The sequence below is a fragment of the Mustelus asterias genome, chromosome 21, assembly GCF_964213995.1.
Source record: "Mustelus asterias chromosome 21, sMusAst1.hap1.1, whole genome shotgun sequence".
In the NCBI taxonomy this organism is placed as follows: domain Eukaryota; kingdom Metazoa; phylum Chordata; class Chondrichthyes; order Carcharhiniformes; family Triakidae; genus Mustelus; species Mustelus asterias.
This window is the reverse complement of record NC_135821.1, coordinates 14,227,754-14,249,895: the sequence shown is the minus strand read 5'-3', so window position 1 is coordinate 14,249,895 and position 22,142 is coordinate 14,227,754. Positions and strand designations below refer to the sequence as shown.

Sequence of the window (22,142 nt, the reverse complement as noted above, 5' to 3'; positions counted from 1 at the left end):
CGCAGTTGCAGAATTTCCCCGACCATCTTGGACCTACCAAAATAATAAAGAATCTGCTACCTTGACACACCTGCTGTTCATCCTAGTCCTGCGTGCATGCCCTGATCCTACAACCCTTTCATTCTCCTTTCCTTCAATCACCTATCCAACCCATTCTTAAAATGTTGACACTGTCTCTACTTTAATCTCAAATTCCACTCTCCCTTGTTTTTTTAAATGTTTCTCCTACTTTCGGTCCTAAATCTCCTCTCCAACTATCCTACACCATCCCTTCATAATTTTAAACTCCTGTCAAATTACTGTGTATTTCCAGTTCTAACGTAATCCTGATAGGAATCTGCATCTTTGTGGTACCTGTTGCAGTGACTTGCTGCTTGAGGCAATAATTAAAGCTTTTGGAGAAGCTAATTATTGTGCATGAATAGATAACCAGTGGTTATAACCATATTGACTTGCCTTAAAAAATGTAAAGTGGGTTAACATTATCCCAATGTTTCAGGAAAAATCTAAAAAATAATTTGGATATCTGGTGCTCTCTATTTTTGTTCTCTTTACCTGATCAAGTGTAAATGTAATTTTATTAGGGAAGCATTCCTTTCAAAAACACTTGAGCCTTGGTTGCATTGGGCTGCTTGTACTTATGGTTGAATATATCATAAAATCATAGGGTAAATCATAAAACAATGAGGGTAAATCATAGCCCAAAAGAAGCTTGTAAATTGCAGTTCCTAATCTTGCACCTCATTGCATAAGGGAAACTTATGCAATGAGTGAATTGTTTTTGGGTATACTTATTGTGCTGACTACTGATTTATCTCAACAAATTCAAATTACAGATTTGGAGCATTTGGTGAGGGATGTCGTCACCAGGCCCATTTAAAGCTTTTCCTCATGTCATTTGTTAATTTCAGGGCAAACAAATGCTTGACAATGGCCGTTTGTCTCATTCCTCTTATGTACACTAAAAACAGGAAACAGGGCTGTAGCCGGTATTTAATAGCCTAGCAGCTGATACGTGCACTGTACACTGCAACTACTGAAAGGGTTGCTGTTGAAATTCAGACTGCTCGATCTGATGTAGCACCCTAAACCAACTGAATGAAGGAGAATTATATAGGACCGTGTAATGGATTCAGGTCCACCGGTGGTGGTGTTTGTCAGTTCTGGACACTAAATCAATTATGAATATAATTAGATATCACATATGCACATTTGTAACTATCTTTCCATTCATTTTTATTCTGGAATGTTACTCACTGTGGCTAGTAATGAAAATTAAAGTTAGCAACGGTTGTTGTAATGCATATGACTATCTGATAATTACATGGGTTTCCAATATGTTGTCTTGAGGGTTAGGAAGTCCAGTTATTACAGCACATTGTTCAATGTCGACAGATGGTGTGGCAACTTAATTGACTAAATTCACTAGAAATGGCTGTTTCAGAGAGGGACTCGTAAGTTTCCTTTTTGTGTATGCAAGATTATTCACAGAATAGTTTTGCCAGTTGCGTAGTGAGTGACCTTGAGGCATCGCAAGTAAAAAAAAAAAATAAAGTGGCTGAGTGCTTCCGAGAACAGCCCCATGAATGTTTGTCGTGTTGGGAACATCTCAAATGTTAGTGGCTCTAACTAATGGTGTTTTATAGGTGAACTTGTGGGTTATGGGTGGTTATAGTATTGTCAGATGTATGAAAGTGGATCATGTAAGTGATTCTCTCCTAGATATTTTCATCTTTCTCTTCCTGCTACCGCGCCCATGCTCCAAGTATACCCATGTAACTTGTTTGTATTTGTTGTGGATGAGAGGAGGAGCCTGCGAGGGAAACCAGGCTGTGTGGGTATTTGAGGTCATTATTTTGAATGGCAGGTCACTCAACTAATGTCACGAGGGAATTGTGAGGCACAGGTGTAGCGTGAGCTGCTGTTTCGGCAAATATGGTGCAGCCTCTTGGCATGTTTAAAGCTGTTTCCGTGGGGAAATTCTGAGGTGCTGAGAGAGCTGTTGCATCCAGAGTGATAGCCTATAATGCAGCGTGCTATCCCTGTGCAAAGATGTGCAGCTTCTTCTAATCATGTTAATCGATTAGCGAAGCTTTTCCTACTGCAGTAAGACAGTGTGTTCGAGTAAACCAGGGTTGGGAAAGGGTATTTTTTTTTACGATCGTTTATATTTTTAAAGCAATCAATTTTTATAACCAGCTCTGATTATCTCCAGTTTCTAGCAATATTTCTCTTTTTCACACCCTCCTTTCATTTACCACATAATCAACCTCCTTTTACCCCTCTGTCTTGTTGCCAGGCAAACTTCGCAGGGCTCACTGCTGATTGCTCAGCTCTGAGCAGTTCCTTTATTGGCTGTTGCAGGCTTGATTATGCAGACCTATCAGACAGCAGGTATTCATTCCCTCCCCCCACCCAGTGCTGTGACTTCAAAGAAGGTGAGGTCTCTTTTTTTTTGCTGCCGTTGCTGAGACTGACTGAGTTACAAAATGGCTGCAGGGGGCTCCCTCATGGGTATGTCCAAATATTTTTGCATTTGTTCATCCACAATTCAGAAATTTATTTTAAGTTTGTTTTATGGCGCGTATATTCCGCAAACTGCATTCATCGACAGAATGTGTACACAATTGGGGGAAATTTTTTGACATAACAGCGTTTTCCACACATCAGGGTTAAAGCTCTGTGGGTCTGGTTGCATCGGGCCAGTGAAATAATGAGCAAATACGACAATTTTGTTATTTCAAACTGAAGATAGTTCTCTGTTGACCCCTCCCCCCATTTCAAAGTAATTTTATCATATACAGCAAGGATTGCAAAAGTGGAAGATATGCGTGATGCATCATGGGATAGATGAAACCAATTTAATTGGGATCAAATTTTGGCAATGTTTTTCATTAATGTTAAAGTAGTGGGGGGTGCGGGTGTGGGAAGTGGCAGATTAGTAGCATGGTTACCTGTAACCCCAGTGTCCGCTGGGTTTGTTTACAGTTTCCCCCATCTCAGCAAGCGGGTGTCTTTATTTTGATTTTTGCTTTGCTTTAAGTGAGCTTACCGACTCGCAGTCAAACAGCTTTGTGTGAACTAGCTTTTTGAAACTGCAGTGATTTTTAAGATGTTGCTTGCATTATCTTTCCTTTTTTGTTTGAGAATTTAATCAGCTTTTTAATGAAGAACTCTCACTGGCGGATCTTTCGTAATCTAACACCAAGGCAAGAAAACCGTGCCTGGACTTGCTTTAAGTAAGATGACTTGAATGTCAGCATGGTGGCATGTGGATTTTTTTCCCTATTAAAATTCAATTGAATGTATTGCAGATTATGAAAATGCAGATTTCTTTTAAGTGCTTTGCATTATTTGGCCTTCATGTAACACGATATATTGCAGGAATTGTTGACTGCAGCAAAATAGATTGCCGTGAATAGCCCACAAGGTAGATCTTATCCACCGATGATGGCAGGCCTTCCCATGTTTGCTGCTGGAGGGGCAGATGGATGATCATTGTTTAGCGTTTCCCTTTTATCTCTTCAGATTACAAGGCCGAGATTACGGAACATATACAAGTTACATTTCACTATTCTTAACAGTAGCAGAATTTGGTTATGACGGAATTAGTGTTATGGAAATAATCCTTGCCACATGCCCGTTGTTCCAGCCAAGGACAAAAAGGAGTTCATATCCTGATTGCCTAAGTCACTAATTGAATGCAAATACAACTTGTCTGTTATCCACTCGATTAAAACACGTCATGAGGCAGACTGTCATAAATGTTGGTGAATTACAGACGTTTAGAAACCGTGGGTGGCAGTCGCCAAATCCGTTTTAAGTTTATTTATTAGCGTCACAAGTAGGCTTACATTAACACTGCAATGAAGTTACTGTGAAGATCCCTTATGACGGCGAGCGCAGCTTGGAAGATTTGTCGCATGTTCTGCAGCATTTCACTGCACATTACCAAAAAGACCCACTATTTACCAAATAACAAAATGTGCAAAACCTTAGTTGCCATTTCACAATATATGGGTTTAACCACCAATGAGAGATGATTGCAAGTGCATTACTGCAGAGGCTTAAAAGTGCAAAGGTCCTCTTAATGGAAGTAAATAGCATGAAACAAATTTAGAATGTGAGAACACTTTCTTATGGTTAAGTAAACCATGATGTGGAGATGCCGGCGTTGGACTGGGGTAAACACAGTAAGAAGTCTAGCAACGCCAGGTTAAAGTCCAACAGGTTTGTTTGCTAGCAAAAGCCACTAGCTAGTTCCGAAAGCTAGTGGCTTTTGCTAGCAAATAAACCTGTTGGACTTTAACCTGGTGTTGCTAGACTTCTTACTAAGTAAACCATGACAGCCCTTGCTGGTCAGAATCAAGTTGGGTTCCTTTTTCAAAACTGGATGTGTTGTGTGTTTGGCCCAGCCTCTGTCTAAGGGTACAGTTTGTTTGTCCTGTTGAACGGTTCAAATGCCCTGTATGTGCATGTTGGAAAAAAAAAAGAATAATTATCGCGTTAATACACCGACGATGCTATTTAAAAAAATTCCAGTGACAGTGACGCACTCGTGCTCAGAGATACTCTGGTGAAAACTGGTATTTGGCTGGTGAGCGAGAGTGCCCTCTGGTGTCATTATGAGGAGTGAGCAGCCAGAGGAGATTATATGGCTACGGGGTTTGCTGCACATTAAGGGGAAATGACCTTTTTCAAAATAGAACTTGGCGTACAATTATAGTTGCACTGGCCAAACTCCACTTCCCATTCTGCAGTTAAACCCCATCACAGATGATTTTTTTTTTTGTTTCTCCCTATATATCAATTTGAGATCCCATGTGTTACATGCAAAGGGCAGGGGCAGAAAAGATCCTTCAGATCTTTTGGCCAGTTCTGCACACTTGTGTATTTATCTTGTGTAGCTATTCAAAATTCCTTGCATTAGTGGCATATTAGCAACCCATCGGCTGTAAGACGATACTTCCAGCTCCAAAGGTTGGGATTGTGAATCGTTCTTGCTATTGTACACAACTGGTGGCGAGGGATATGCGCTTTTTAAAAAAAATAAACTGGTTAGGTGGCATTTTAATATATGCACTTTTCTCATGAGAAAATAGTGGGAGAGTTAGCTGGCAGGAGGAAGACATTTTCAAGAGTACAAAGTACATTGTAGGGATAGAAGAAAAGATTTCATTCAGCCTGACATTGGGTCAAATTAAGTGACTAGTGAGGCACTTCAGGGGACAGGAATGGAGTACTTGGATTATCAAACTGAAGCTGTGACATGACAGCAAGGAATTGAGGGGAGAAAGAATGGTAACATTTGATAAATCTTAATAGTATGATTATAAATTCAGGTGAGGTTTAAAGTTGGGGAGTCACAATTTGTCATGCAGTAATATATTTATTTTTGAGAATTACTTATTAACGTTTGCTTTCTTGGTAAATGTTGCCATCCCATTTGTCGTAAATTAACTTTTACCTGCCTCAAAATAGATGCTTAACCATCGCTGTTGGGAATTCACCTCAATTTAGTAAGTCAGTGCAGTGTACAAAAAGCCGGTCGCCACAAAGAAATTGTTTTGGAAGCCAAATTAAAAACTATAGGTTCTTCCAAATGGTTTTGAGAAATTTTCCTGCTTTGTTGTTTTGGGTTTGTACCGTCACAACTGCCACACACTTACTGATGAACGGGTCTTGAGCAACTAGCGACAACTGGAAAATAAACTTGCCAGGGCAATCCAGTAAAAGTGCTGTGCTCTATTACTATGGTTTAAGAAGGAACTTCTGGCACAAACAATCTTTTATCTTATTTTTATTTGCCACTTCTCTGTGTTAGATAAATAACTTTGCATTATTAAATTACATGCCTAATGGAATAAGGTATTTTATCAGCCAGGATGAATATCCTTTGTAACTTCAAAATGCATTCCGTATGCTTATGATGTCTATCCAATTAAATTAACATGGCCAGATATCTGGATTGTTGCGTTTTGATGCCGAGGGTTAATGAGGCAGAAAGTGCTCCCCGAGTAAACATTTGGGGAAACAGGCTTAGCAAAGCACAAGTCATTCCTTTTTGTTTATGTAGGCCCCACCTCTTTCCGGTGGTCAGTGTTCTCATGTTCCCTCTACAGTGGCTGGCTGTCTGACGCTCTAAATTCCTGAAAAACACACAATGGATAGTGGAAAAACAACAGCGTGACAAAGGATCCATTGTATGTTTGTACTGTATAACATAGGTATCAGAAGAGGTTGGATAATCAGTGATGAAATTATAGTAGCCTGTTTTTGCTGGGTAATTATAGGTGGAAGAAAAGTTATAATGCAGTTAAATCTATATCACTGTAGCTGCTGTATCTAATATACAGAATCAAATTCTTTCACGGAAAATTCTAGAAGCACATACTGGAGTATCAATGGTCTCCAATTCACAGCCTCGTTGCTGCTCCCTGTTGGTGTGCAGAAGAACGTCTGCTAATTTGCAGTTAGATATTCTGAGTGGTTCTTTCACACACCATCTACTTCCTCTCCTGTCGGATATTTTGATCGTAACCTAGGGTTGTGAATCCTGGTATGTTTTCATCAAAAAAAGGAACCCGCATTAATTTTGTTTCATTGCTCCATGTTTTTCTTGAGATTCTTTATTGCAAAACATGAATTGTGAATGGTTTGCGCCGTAGTACAGTTGATATTTTAGTGTTAGAATTTGGAGTGGAATGTGGAATAGTTTGCTTTGTTTTTCCATTGCTTAGATCATCATGCAGTCTCAGACTGGCATTTTATAGGTGAAACAAAAATGTGCGTGAAAGCACAAAGATATTGACCGGCACTAAGCATTGGCACATTTATGCAATGAGTAGCTTCATCTGCCCTTGAGACGAGTATATTTCACACACAACCCTGTATTGTAATTTTCTTTCCTTTCTCGTTTATGCAATAACTTGACTACTCAACCATTTCTGTAAAACATCCGTTGTAAAGCTCAACTGTTTCATTTAACTGCGTAGAATATAGTGCAACATTTTTTCGTGTTAAAATTCTGCAACAAAATGGCAGTTACGTTCGGGAGGCTAACATTGCCAGAAGCAACCCTTCTGTATCCTGCCTTGAAGTGCACTAGTCGCAGAAACCCACCCTCCCTGCCTCTGCTATAAAGGTGCATGCTTTTCCTCCTATTCCTAGTGCAATTATTAATCTGTGTTTCAGTTATGTGTTGCTGTTCTGCTCTGTGCTATTTTAAGTTCTTGCTCTTAATTTGAAGGTGTTGGGGTGAACACCAATCAATTCTTAAGGGGGTCTGGTCAGACGCCTCAATTTCATTCTAGTAATGTCATAAGTGAGCTCTGGAAAGTGTATGACCGTGTACCTACCCCATCAAAAGGGGTCTGACCAAGTTCCGCATAAAAGGCTGTTAAATTCCAGATGAACCCTTCGATTAAGTAAGAAACTGGCTGATGGATAAGTAACAAATACTTAGTTGGAGGAATTTGATCTGGGTGGGGAGTTCCAAGTTGGGGACTGCACATCTGAGTTGGGATCACTTGTTCCTAACTTACATAAAATACTTAGGTTCCAAAACTCAGTGCCAAGTCCTCAAATTTGCAATCGGTATCATTCTACGAAGGGCAGTTGTAATTTCTGATTTGCTTCTGGATCCAGTGTGTACACAAAACAGTCGCATGTGAAATTAAATGGCGTACAAGTGCAGTCAGATGAGGAGGAAAATAAGCAATACACTTGCTCATAAGCTGTTGAAATAACCCAGATGAAACTAAAGAAACCTGTGCCTTTGGAGGCTAAGCATTGTCTAACTCGCGCAGAACTGCAAGCGCTAAAACACTGGAATACAATTGGAGGAAGTTATGGTCACATTATATCATGGCCTAATGAGACCACAACTGCCTGCACTAATAGCTACCAAGGTATGAAGATGATGATGTAATGGAGGGAGTGCAGATAGGAGCTATGAGGCTGATCCCTAGTGTTTCACCTGAGTTATGAAGCTCGACTAGAGGCTTTCTGACCTGGGTGAGGTATAGAAATAAGAGAATGGAAAAGGTCATCCACAATACTATGTCATATTAAAATATGAACATCGGAAAATATTTGAATTATTGATAAATTTATGACTGATATTATAGGGAGTACTTAATTTCACATCAGTATTGTCTTGCTTGTGGTGTCTGTCTCTTGTAAGACAAAACAACAGGAGTGTGTTAGCAGGCTTGAAGAGCCAAGAGCAACGGAGAGCAAGTGACCATCCCAGAGGGTAAAGTCCTCTCTCGGTTAGAATACATCTGGCAGCCATGTAAAGGGCTGGATCATTCTCCAGGCAGCCATGGGCTGCAACCACTTGTGTATAGTTTCTTGTTATCAATAAATACCCGTTGTTTGTAAAAAAAAAAGTCTAAGCTTCTTCACAATATCCAAAGCGTGTCACACTATTACAAATATGTATTCAGTGTGTGGAACAGGCTTCCAGAAAGTGTAGTAGAACCAAATATCTAGGATAAAGGCAAAATGCTCCAGATGGTGGAATCTGGAACAAAAACATCAGGGAACCGTTTGGACTTTGCAGTGGGAAAGGTTCCAGATCATTCTGGGTGGGTGGATTCAAATGGGCCAAATGGCCTTCCTCATCCATAACTTGTGATTATGCTGCAGTAGTTCCGATGTGCAGTACTGACTTTAACAGTTGAACCCAAGGACAGTTAACCAAATCATTTTGTGGACTTTTTTCACCAATTGTTGATCCAATGGCCTCACTGGAATTCCTTACCTCCTGGATCAATTGAATTTTTTCCAACTCTTGACAAGGTGATAAAAGGCTGCAGAACACACACAAAAAGATCAAACTTCGTGGAAAAAGCCAGCTTCCCGCCACGTGCTGATCACTCACTCACACTCCAGCTGTGTTTTTCTCTACTGCCTACAAATGTCTATAGAGAAACTTTCTGCACCATGGCTAATTTTGTTTTCTCTCTCCTTGAATACCAAGCCCGGATAATCAGGCTCAACACTTTACAGATTAATGGAAGAATTGAGTTGTCAAATGAAAGGTGGTATCTTGCAAATTGGTTCTGCAAATTGCTGAATTTGTCTTCGTTGTAACGAGCGAAATACACTAAATACACATTTTTTTCAAATTCCATTTGAAAACTGATTGAGCTCATCTAATGATGCATGCTATACAGCTCCCAATGTGGTTCTAAACTTGGATGGCAATACGGGCACTGTCTCCATTTCCCCATGCTAATTCAAGAATGCAGAGTTGTGGTGAAAACCCCCCAAAAACACTCCACCAGGCATCTTCTGCGGAGCGACAACAGAATTAATATTTCAGGCAATGATCTTTATTCGCCCAAGCTGCGTGATGTGGCGCCTCCTACCCTAAAAAGAGAATTATCTTGGCTGAAGTATCAGGACAAGCACTGAAAAACTGTCCAACTAACCTAAAGCTTTGAGTACGGACTCAAGAAATCTGCATCACTATGGACATGCGGCATAAACGATGTTTTGTTATGAATTTCCTCAGCAGAAGAATGTGCATTCCCATGTAGCAATAATGATGGTTGTCTACATGATCACCGTACAGGTGGAGCCTCCTAGGTGTTCATTACTTTGGGTCGGTCTGTGCTCTGACACCATTTTCTTGGAACTTGATCAGCTTGGCTCCTACCTCTAAGGTTGTGGTTTCAGGTCCTAGTCCAGAACTTGAACGCAAAGTCTAGGCTGGCACTTCAGTACCATGCTAAAAGGAGTATGGTGTGTGTCATTTAGTGCTTTCTCAGCACAGAATTAAGAATAAACCAATGTCTCTTCAGGTAGACGATTAAACTTCCCGCGCTCTGTTTTCCTACCCTGTTTATGTAAGGTTGCCGAAGTCAATTGTGGCACAGCTACTGCTATCATGATTGAGATCAGCTAAAGTAGAGGATAATGAATAACAACCTCTGGTCTATATGGCTTAGCTCCACAATGGTAAAAACACTTGCTAGCCAAACCAGTGGAGAAACTCCTTTGCCCCAAGTGTTTTTTTAAAAGTAATTCTATTAAGTCTCTCAACAAGATGTTCTATTTTACAAGGCTTATTTCCTTTTTAACTTGTATCTTCTATTCAAATGAAGCTCCTAACCCAAAAAGTTGCCTGGAGCGATTGTAAGCTTATTACATTCTTATTACTGATATTAATTTATTCAATTTAACTTACTAAACCTGTGCTTGGGAGATGTCTTAAATCTTGAAAGGAAAAGGAACACCTTTAGGCACAATTTGTATTCTTGGTAGCTTGCTTAGCATAATAAAGATATAGACTTCTGGACCTAGATCATGCTTGGGTTTTCAATGCTTGCTTGCTTTGATTTGCAGTCCTAATGAAGTAGGATTTCTTTTAAATCAATATACTCTGGGTGGCAAGAGGCAATTAACAAAAACAAACACACTAGAAAGATGGAAAAGCATATTTTTCAAGTTTAACTTTAAAATAATTTATCAAATTAAAATATTTAAAATTTATTGTCACTTGCCTTACGCAGCAGAAATTCAAGGTGACAGTGATTCAGTTTAACAAGAAAAGTGGAAATGCAAAAGATGCTATCAGTAAGAGTAACAATAAAGCTGCTGCTTTAGAGGAGGTGACCTGACCAGTCTGGCCTATATATGACTCAATGCTGCCACAGTGTGGCTGACTCTTGACTACCTCTGTCAAACCTCTCAACCCATTGCATTTATACAGTGTGCGTAATGTGTCAAGGAGTTGCGGAAGAGCGTTAACAGAGAAAAAAAAAAAGCTGACACAAAACCATAAAGAGACATTGGGAGAGGCGACAAAAAGCTTCATGGTCTGGAAAGTGTCTTACAGGAGAGACAAAGGCAGAGGTTTAGGGAGGGAAATCCGGAGCTAAGGGCTTAAACAGTTGAAGGCATTGACTGCCAGGGCGATGGAAATTCAAGATGGACGATTGTCAGAATTGGAAAAACGCAGAGATCTCAGCGGATTGTAAAGCTGGAGTATGCACTCTGGTTATAGCCACTAGCAGCAGTTCCCAAAACCGACTCACCATCTTGGCAACTAGGGATTGATAATAAATGACAGCTTTGCAGTGATACTCCAAAACTCAAGCCAAGCGTGTAAGCTGAGACTATGACAAAAGTGTTACATATCTCCTAGTGCCTAGCGTTTAGAACTGAAGTGACAGTAAATTTGATCTTTAAAATGCAAAATGTTTAATATTTATGAATATCACAAATTTTGTGACTGGCAAAAATATTGTCTTTTTATTTGTGCATTGGGTTGGGAAAGTCCCATCATAATGCTGTAGGCATTGCAGACACCAATAATGTTGAAAGCTGCAGAGGGTAACATTTAACTAATGATTTTTCAAAAATGTGTCAAATACGCAATAATATAACATAATTTAATAACAGGTAAAGGCCCTGAAGCCTGATCAAAGAGTCTGCTCACAATCTACTTGTTTAGCTACATTTAAATTTCTGCACCAATTCAGGGTCTAAGAAACATTACAAAAGGATTGTTCATGGGCAGGTTAAATGGATACTTGACACCTTTATCAAGGTTGAGTTTAAGTTTTGGTTTGCAGATTTTCAGTCTTTGATATTGACACAGAGCCAAGGAAAAATTAATTTTATTGTCTAATATTGACAAATTTAATACAGCCAAGTGGGGGAAAGATGACCCAGAGGCAGTAACCACCACCTAGAAGGGCTACCATAATGCCTTGATACATGAAGCCATTCAAACAGATGAAGTTAACAACCATGTGATACTGGTTGCGGACAGTATATTTGGTCAAGACACGGTCAAGAGTGAGAGTCCAGATGGCTGTGTTGTCTGCTTGGTGCCAGGATCGAGATATCTACTCTGGGCTGGAGAGGAACTTATAGTGGGATGGGAAGGATCCGGTGGTCTATGTAGGTACCAACGACATAAGTAGAACTAGGAAAGTATGTTTCCAAGGGAAAATGGGCAGCTGGAGGCTAAATTTATAAAGCAGAACCTTTAAGGTTCTGATCTCTGGATTACTACCTTAATCATGAGCAAATTGGCATAGGATAATCAGATTAAAAGCTAAATGTGTGGCTCAAAGATTGGTGTGGGAGAAAATGGTTTTGATTCATGGGGCACTAGCACCAATACTGGGGAAAGTGGGAACTGTATCATTGAGATAATCTCCACCTGAACTGTGCTAGGATGCGTGTTCCAGCAGCATATAAGGAGGGCAGTAGAAGAGGTTTAAACTAAATGGCGACAGCAAGGGGTCAAGTTTGAGAAGATGTGATACATAGAGACGATAAGGCAAAAGAGCAAGGTAGGAATAAGGGAAATGATGATCAGAGCATGGCAGGAAGGGGCAGAGTGTACAAATGTAAGTGCACCAGCAGATAAGGCTAGAGGTTACAAAAAAGCAAGACCAAGCTACAAGGTTCTGTATCTGAATGTACATAGCATTCGTAATAAAACAGGTTAGTCGACAGCACAAATAGAAATAAATATGTATGATCTGATAGCCATTACAGAGAATTGGCTGAAGGATGACAGAGACTGGGACCTGAACATTCAGGGGTATATGACATTTAGAAAGGACAGGAAAAGGTGATGGGGTAGCTCTGTTAATTAAGGATGACACGGTAGAATAGAAAGAGGAGCTTAGTTCTGGAGATCAAGATGTAGAATCCGTTGGGTAGAGATGAAAAATAGTAAAGGGAAAAAAGTAATTTGAAGGCCCCCTAACTGTAACCACACTGTAGAATGGAGTATACAGGAAGGTACAGTGATAATCATGGATGATTTTAATCTACATATAGATTGGACACATCAGATGGCAAAGGTAGCCTGGATAATGAGATTATAGTTTTTTTGGGGATTATCTTAGAGAAACACGTTTTAGCACCAACCAGAGAGCAGGTTGTTCTGAATCTGGTAAATTACAACAAGACAAGATTAATTAATGACCTCATAGTGAAGGTGCCTTCTAGATAGTAGTGATCATAATATGATTAAATATCGCATTCAGCTTGAGGGAGAGAGGAGTGGATCTAAGACTACTGTTATGATCCAGTTAGGGAACAATAAAGTTTTTTGTTTAAAGCAAACAAACTTTGATACTCCAGACGCTTGCTAATGGAATAAATATACAAGATTCCATGGGCTTTTAATAAACACAAATAAAGTGTTTTATCTCTCTGACTTTAAAGTTTACGATATCTATCTTGTATTAACCCTGAATGTTTAGAGTATGAGCTACATATGAATTAACAAGCAAATTGTGGTTGAACGCACCACACTCACCAAGGCTGCTTAGACAGCACCTTCCAAAAACACAACCACTACCATCGAGAAGGACAAGGACGTGGGTACCTGGAAACACCACCAGCCTGAATTGGAAACATATCACCATTCCTTCGCTGTCACTGGGTCAAAATCCTACAGCTCTCTCCCTAATGGCACTATGGGTGTATCTGTACCCGAGGGACTGCAGCAATTCAAAAAGGCAGCTCACCAGCACCTTCCATCAGGCAATTGGTGATGGGAAATAGCCAGCCAGCGATGTCCACATACTGTAAATGTTTTTAAAACTGCACAATAAGTGCCAAATTCAACCAAACAGATTCCACTGATTTCTCAACAACTCACCCAGACATCAGTAATACCGTTGTCAAGCAATCTCACTGAAACACCATCCCTCTTTCATGAGAGATTCCATCACTGAAGATCTCTCCTTGGAATTCTGTCTGAACATCACTCCAACCCGATGGCTTCAATGACAGCCCACCTCGTAGGGTTCCAGTGTAGTCTTCCCGAGACTCCATTCTCCTGCATTCCCAAGTACTCACTCAAGCACCAGCTCGACCATAATCTCAGCTCTTTGGCCATGCTGAGCAGAACACTGCTGTTCAAATGGATACCTTTGCACCACAGGCCTGTAGTACAGAGTCACACCAACCTTCGGCTCCCTACTTGGATATTCGGGACTTCTCCTGAAACCTGTTCGATTACTCGGGCCTCTCCCAAGCCTAATGCTTTCTCTAATTGGAGTCTTTTTCTCTGCTCTTTTACTCTAATTGGGGCCCTCCCTGTCCGAGGCCCAACCACATCCAGCTGCTTCACCAACGACATTCCCTTCATTGCAAGGTCAGTGGGGATGTTCATCATTTGTGACGACTCGGATACTGAAGCAGTCCATGCCCATATGCAGCAAGACCTGGGCAACATTCAGGCTTGGAGGCTGATAAGTGGCAAGTAAGATTTTCTTTATACAAGTGCCAGGCTTTGACCATATCCAACAAAACAGACTCCAACATCTCCCCTTAGACATTCAGTGGCATTACCATTGCTGAATGGTCACTATCAGCATCCTGGGGGTTGCCATTGATCAGAAACGGAAGTAGACCAGCCATATAAATATAAGAGCAGGTGAGAGGCTCGGAATTCAGTGGAGAGTATCTCACCTTCTGACTCCCCAAAACATGTCCAACAACGACAAGGCACAAATCGAATACTTCCAACTTGCCTGGAAGAATGCAGCTCCAACAACACTTGGGAAATACGTTCAACACCATCCAGGACACAACAGCCTACTTGGCACCCCATCCACCACCTTCAACATCCACTCCATCAACGACATTGTGGCAACATCTAGATGATGTACTGCAGAATTCACCAAGGTTCCTTTGACACCACCTTTCAAACCCACAAGCTCTATCACCTAGAAGGACAAGGACAGCAAATGCATGGGAACACTACCTGCAAGTTCCCCTCCAAGCCATACACCATCCTGACTCGGAACTACATTGCCATTCCTTCACTGTTGCTGCATCAAAATACCAGAACTTTCATCTTAAAAGCACTGTGGGTGTACCTACATCACATGAACTGCAGCAGCTCATGAAGGCAGCTCAGCACCACCACTTTGAGGGCAGTTCGAGATGGACAATAACTGCTGGCCTAACCAGTCACACCCGAATCCCATTAAAGAATTTTTTTAAAAAACACTTAGCACCAATGGCATTCTGCATCTGGCCACCAGACTTTGCTTTTACACCATTTCCCCCTTTTTTTACTCTCTTACGAGCAAGCTTGTTGGACTTGTCCTGGGCCCGAGAACTTCTAAATAACAAAACTGCGCGTGTGCAGCCTGCACCCTGTCTGTGCATGTGCAGAAAGTCCAAGGTCTGTCAAGAGTTGAAGTTTCCCAATCACCGCTCCCCAACAAGCTAAGTATAGTTTTCATAATACCTGTTTTATAAACTTAAATAAGGGCAATTATGAGGACGTGAAGACTGAGTTGTCTAAAAGTGAACTGGGATAGGTTTTGAGACGCAGAGGCAGACACTTTTATACTCAGAAAAGATGCATTCCACTGAGAAAGAAAGACTAAGGGATCACATTCTGTAGCTGAACTAAAAAAATAGTATCAAATTGAAAGAAAAAGCATGTAATTCTACAAAGATAAGCGGCAGGTCAGAAGATTGGACAGAATATAAAAAGGCAAAAAATGAGCACGAAATTAGCATAGTAAAGAAAGATAGCTAGAAATATAGAAACAGTTTCTACAGCTGTTTAAAGAGGAAAAGAGTAACTGCAGTGAGCATGGATCCTCGAGAGTCTGGGAGTTAATAGGAAGTAAGGAAATGGCGGATGAATTGAACGAATGTTTTGTACCTGCCCTCTGTACAAAATACAAGCAACATCCCAGAAATAATTTTGAAGTAGGAGATAAAAGTCTGGGAGGAACTGAAAACAATTATAATCACCAGGAAAAGGGTACTGAGAAAGTTAATCGGAACTAGAAGCTGACAAGTCCCCAGGTCTTGATGGACTAGAAAAAATAGGAACAGGAATGGGCTGTTTGGCCCCTCGAGCCTGGTCCACCATTCAATAGGGTCATAGCTGACCCAACATTCATCAGGTCAAGTTTAAAAATAAGGGGCTTCCTGTTAAAACTGAGATGAGAAGAAACTTTTCCTCTCCGGTTGTGAATCTTTTGAATACTCTTCCCTAGAGAGCAGTGGAGGCAGGGTCGATGTATATTTGAAGGCAGCTTTAGATTCTTGACACCAGGGAGTGTGGAGTTGAGGCAGCAACCTCATTGGCCATAATCTTATTGAATGGTGAAGCAGGCTCAAATAGTCGCCACCTGATTCGTATGTTTGTATTTTAGAAGATAGCTAGGCTCATCAAGCGGGAGGTTGTGTCTAGATTGTAGATGTCTCCTTTTTTAAAAAAAAGCATTTTAGTGTTGTAGGAACTAACAGAAAACATCAGAAATTCAAGCAGATTTCTTATTGAGCCAGGCAGCACAAGCAAGCATTGAACTTATTTGGGCAGACCACTTTTTGTTTGCACCATTCTGTTGTGTCTCAAAATGGTTTTATTATTTATTTTAATTGGTGGGCTTTATATATACAACCTTGTGCAACATGTTATTTATTCAGTGGCTATTTTGGAGGGAAAAGGGGAGTAGAGGGAGAAATAATTTCTCTTTTGTCTAGTAGATCACTTTCAAATGAAAAATCTGCGCAATGATTTAACAAAACCTTAATATACCAGCTAATTTTCAACAGTAATAAAAACAAAATGCTGGATGAACTCGGCCGAACTGGCAGCATCTGTGGAGAGAAACTGTTAATGTTTCAAGTCAGTATGACTCTTCTTCAGAATCCCGCTTTAAATAATTTTGTTTTAAAGTCTTGTAGTTTTTAAGGCAGGAGTCCCCAATTTGTCTTCAGTTCCAATCTGTCATTTTTGCATCGATTTTGTGGTTTCGCATTGCTGCACATCAACATTTTGAATTCCTTGTCACCCTTTCGCAACATTTTGTGTCACCATTTTGCATAATTTCATTTGTCGTTTTGTGACATCGCGGACATCTGGGTCATGTAACCTCACGTGCACCATTCAGAATCGAGTGCGAGGAGTTTGGTTGAACTCTAAAGATTCACGAATTTCGTTGCAGACTTTTCCAAGAATAGCCAAATGAAACATAGAAAATCATAGAAAAACTACAGCACATAGAAAAACTACAGCACAAACAGGCCCTTCGGCCCCACAAGTTGTGTCGAACATATCCCTACCTTCTAGGCCTACCTATAACCCTCCATCCTATTAAGTCCCATGTACTCATCCAGGAGTCTGTTAAAAGTCCCTATTGAGTTTGCCTCCACCACCACTGACAGCAGCCGATTCCCCTCGCCCACGACCCTCTGTGTGAAAAACTTCCCCCTAACATTTCCCCTACCCCCCAGCACCTTAAACCTGTGTCCTCTCGTAGCAGCCATTTCCACCCTGGGAAAAAGCCTCTGAGAGTCCACCCGATCTATGCCTCTCAACATCTTATACACCTCTATTAGGTCTCCTCTCATCCTACGTCTCTCCAAGGAGAAAAGACCGAGCTCCCTCAGCCTATCCTCATAAGGCATGCCACTCAATCCAGGCAACATCCTTGTAAATCTCCTCTGCACCCTTTCAATCATTTCCACATCCTTCCTGTAATGAGGCGACCAGAACTGAGCACAGTACTCCAAGTGGGGTCTGACGAGGGTCTTATATAGCTGCATCATTATCCCCGGACTCGTAAACTCAATCCCTCAATTGATAAAGGCCAACACACCATACGCCTTCTTAACCACCTCCTCTACCTGCGAGGCCGATTTTAGAGTCCTATGGATGAACAGGATTTTCTTTTCCCCCAAAGGAGAAGTTGAAGGTCGAGGTGTTCATTTCTGTGCAGAATAGGCCCATTCCTTGACTCTGCATGTTGATTTTAATTTTGGAGCCCCAGGTGTGCCCACTGTGGAGCTTTACATCGGGTGAAGCAGAAAGGCCATTTTAAAGTCTCAAAGGTATTGCTACTGCACAGTGCAAAGGTAACATTGCTTGCTTCAGGGCTTAATTGGGTGAAAGATACAGGATGCAGTGCCTGCACTGACTCTAATTTTATTAATTTGGAGACCCAAGTCTGACCTTTGCCTCTGCAGTAGGTGATGCAGAGAGGCCACTTTAATGACAATGAGAGACATTTGCTAAAAGGCAGAGAGGCCATTTTAAAGTCCTTTGAGATTGTTTCAGATGCAATTTAGTGCTGCAATCCCTTAGAATCATTCTTGACCAACAATTAGAAATGCCCACAGGTGATGGTAGTGGGTCTGCTGCTGTTAAGGAAACAAGTAAAACTATAATCCAAGCAGAGAAGTTGGAGTTTTTAAAACATCCCAAGGCCAGAAGTTAACAATCGATATTGGTAGAGTGGTTGGGCTACCACCTATGTTGGTAGGAACAAAGTGTTGAAGCTTCAGTTGCTGGTATGAGTTGGACTTGAAGCATCATAATGAGAGAACATAGACTCTTGGCACTCTGGATCGAAGACCAAAACCAGTGTCAGGCACCTCTTATTTTGATGGTCATCCAAGCAAAAGCCAAAATTTTGTATGAAAGTTTAGAGAATGAGCAGGGTGAGCATCCAGTCAGCATATTTCCATGCTAGTTGTGAATGGTCCAAACATTTCATGAGGCTTTCCAATCGGCACAATATAGTCACTGGTGAAGTGGCTCGTGCCAGTACAGGAGCAGCTGATAAATTCCTTGCACATTTGAAGAGAGTCTTGAAGAATGTGGCTACTCACCAAACGAGTTTTTGAACAGTTGATGAGACAGGGTTGTGAGAATGTAAACCACACACACATCCATTTCCAAAGAGAAAATGGTGTCAGGATTTAAAACTGCACAAGGTCACCTGACTGCAGTGATCAGAGCAACAGAGTGCAGAAGCCATCAAACAACTTCTCAAATTGACTCTCCAAGCAACACATGCCTCACATGTGGCAGAACCTGCAGATCACTCATCGGACCTGACAACTACCTCCGAACCCATCAAACTGGAGTAGAAGCAAAACTTTCTTGTGGGAAATCACCACTTGGAGTCAGACTTAAAGATTCAACGTGCAGTTTATTGGACAAAGCTTTGGGAGAAGCGCTGGGCACTCTGCAGTGCACGCAGTCACCTTCTCAATTTGGAGCGGCGACTAGCTGTTTTTTATACACTTTAATCATACAGACGTCAGCGGTTATCTTGTCATTAGCTTTGGGTGGTTACATGTATTTAGCCAATTGGGCTCCCCTAGCAACAGTTAGCTTCCAATCACATTCCTTCAAAAACAACCGTTAACAAAAGGGGAACTTAATGTTTCGGTTCTACTTTTTCTTAAGCTAAGCTGACCATCTGGACCTCAAAGTCTGTTTTTTTTGTCTGTCCTGGAGGTTTTTATACACTAACAGGATGTTCTTTGTTAACCACAAGATGAGTGTTGGGCGCAGCCGTCCTGCAGTCACGTACGCATTAGTTTCCAAAAGTCACAGTCTTAATTTTTACTCCAACAATCCCCCCTTTTGGTCATGATTATGCATTAATAATCAGATTGACCAACAATAGCAAAGTTCCTGTATCGCTGGTCTGGCAATTAATACCACAGCCTTTCGGGTATTTGTCTTCTGTGATGTTCTGTGCGCATGCCTGACCCGTAACACTCAGGTTACAAGTTTACAGGTAATCTTCCATCTCGTCCTTCCCTTCGTCGTTGCTGTCTTCGCGTGTTCCCATTAGAGGTTCTCCTTCAGTGGCCACACTGGCTCCTGGCATAGTTCAAGTCATCATATTACATAGACATTTGAGAGTACACAAAATGACCAACACAACCAAGATAATGATTCCAAGGTGTACTATCATTCCTCCCCAATTTCCAAATATGTTACCAAACGGCCCCCAACAAGGGGGGAGGGGTTGTAATGATTGAATTTCTGCCCCTCTGTTCTGATCTTTATCGGCTGTCTCTCTAATGTGGTTAGCCAGGCTTGTTATATTTTTGAAGGAATCAGGGATGTAGGTGCAATAGTCTGTCATTTCCATTGCAATCGTATTGGCTGCTGGCATTGGGTATGGTTTAATCTGTTTAGTACAATTAACCGTTAGGTTCTCCATTTGGAGCCCCTTGGTGAGGTTGAGTGCTTGGGGACAATTGCTGTGACCCATTTGTTTCGCCCCATTTCTGGTGAAACATACCATTTAAATTGTTCAGAACAATGAAATGGGGTGGGGAGTTTGACCGGTTATAATTAGGCTGGAAATCTTGCTCAGTACGGGTCATATTACATCCGCCTTTTTCCAACGGGCCTGTATATGTAGCAACATTATGCTCAAAGTTACCCACATTAGTGGACCCCCCCCCCCCTTTCGTCCCATCCTCGGTGGTCCCGTTTTGGTGTAGTATCCATTCTATAGTTTCCTGTGTGGACAAGGGGATGGGAAACAGGGGGATCCCTCCTTTATGTGTGGATATGTGTGAGCAGACCCAGCACTTACTTAAATTTGTTCGTAATGCATACAAGTAAGACATATACAAGAAGGTATTAGAATGCAAATACCTATTAGTTAACCCAATCCCCAGGCTTCGTTTCCTCTGGATTGGCCGTCCTTGTACTGTAAGGGTGGCTGCCATCAGACCAACAATCAACAAGAGGGTCTTCCTGTTTATTGATGGGGTCGCTCAGATATTAACACAATTACATATTAATGTTCGCAACAGGCAAGTATCAAAGCGGATGCTACAAACAAAATTATCTTATTTCTCTATATTAACAACGTCCCAAAGGCTATATCACCAACCCGAACGCTTTAATTAAACTTGCTTGTAGTTGTCACCTGTTTCGGGAAAAGCATTCTGGTTATTTTATTGATTAATCGTGAATCGCAAGTTACTCATTAATTTCTTTGTACAATTTCAGCTGGGTCCAATGTTTCCATACACCTTTCCCTCTTATGTCCAGACAGGCACAGGTGTCTCCACTGATTATGACCTCATATGGGCCATTCCATTTTGGTCCAAACCCCGGTTTTTCAGGTAATGTTTTTACCCGTGGCGTGACGTCCCGCCATCGGGACGTCAGGGAGCATTTCAAGCTCTCTCTCTCTGTGCGTCTCTTTCTTCCTGATTGTCTCTTACTAATTTACGCATCCCTTTTAGTTGGGCGCTTAGTTCCAAATCATACTGTTTAATTTTGTCTTTTAGTGGGCCTACATCGGCCCCACCTGTTGTGATGTTTTCTGGTAATTGCATCGCCCTTCCTGTCATTAGTTCATAAGGGGTTAATCCGGTTGTCCGGTTTGTCGTGGCTCGTAACTTCATTCATATAACAAGTAATACTTCTGTCCATGTTTTTCCTGATGCTTGCATGGCCTTGGCCAGGGCATTCTTAAGGGTTCGGTTCATGCGTTCCACCATTCCAGAACTCTTGCGGGTGGTAGGGGATGTGGAATTTTTGTTTTATTCCCATCAGTTGGCACACTGTTTTTACCACCTTTCCGGTGAAGTGCGTCCCTTGGTCCGAATCGATTTGTATGGGTATTCCCCATCTAGGGATTACCTCCTCCGCCAATATTCTAGCCACCGTGGTAGCAGTACAATTTCTGGTAGGGAACGCTTCTACCCACCTGGTAAACTGGTCTATGATAACCAAACAATAGGTTTTACCGTGGGATTGTGGTAATGGCCCTGTGAAATCTATTTGCAGATGTTCCCAGGGCCCCTTTGGTCGGAGCTCGTGCCCCATCTTAGTTTTTATGGGTCGACCGGGGTTGTATTGCGCTCTTAGCCCGACATTGTCACTGATGTGTGACATGTCCCTCCCCATCCCTTTCCACCACCATTCTTTTCCTATACTAGTTGCCATGGCCTCTCGTCCCACATGTGAGAGTACATGGTGTAGTTCTAAGAGGGTGTTTTGTTTGCATTCTGGACAGTATACGTGGAAATCTTTATTGGAACCTGGTAGTCCCAGTCTGGGGGCTGATATCAGTTCTGCCTTTAACTTAGTATAGGTCTTGCTCAGGTCCCCATTCTATGGAGTTTAAAGCTGGCTTTTCTCCTTTAACTAGCCTCTGTATAGGCTCTGCCAATTTTGTGAATTCCGGGATAAAACTTCGGCTATAATTAAACAGTCCCAGCACCTTCCTGACTCCTCTTACGGTGACTGGCCACGGCATTTGTTATACCGCCTTTTTTTGGTCTGTTGGCATCTCTTTAAGCCCTTGTGATATTGTGTCCTAGGTACAGGACTTGTGCTTTACTGAGTTATGCCTTTT

At 41.5% G+C, this 22,142-nt stretch overlaps 1 protein-coding gene across 17 annotated transcripts in view; it reads left to right on the top strand.

The window, feature by feature from the left end:
- The window catches only part of LOC144509131 (activating transcription factor 7-interacting protein 1-like), a 187,920-nt gene that overhangs the window by 74,628 nt on the left and 91,150 nt on the right, over positions 1-22,142 (top strand). For 3 of the 17 annotated variants that reach the window (XM_078237514.1, XM_078237512.1, XM_078237511.1), the window contains exon 3: positions 20,786-20,901. The exons of 11 other annotated variants lie outside the window; for them this stretch is intronic. In XM_078237514.1, coding sequence (XP_078093640.1) covers positions 20,786-20,901 — 116 coding nt within the window. Of the gene's footprint in view, positions 1-2,423; positions 2,515-20,785; positions 20,902-22,142 lie in introns of those variants that run through there. 3 more of the 17 variants (XM_078237520.1, XM_078237513.1, XM_078237510.1) reach the window with 3 other exon arrangements.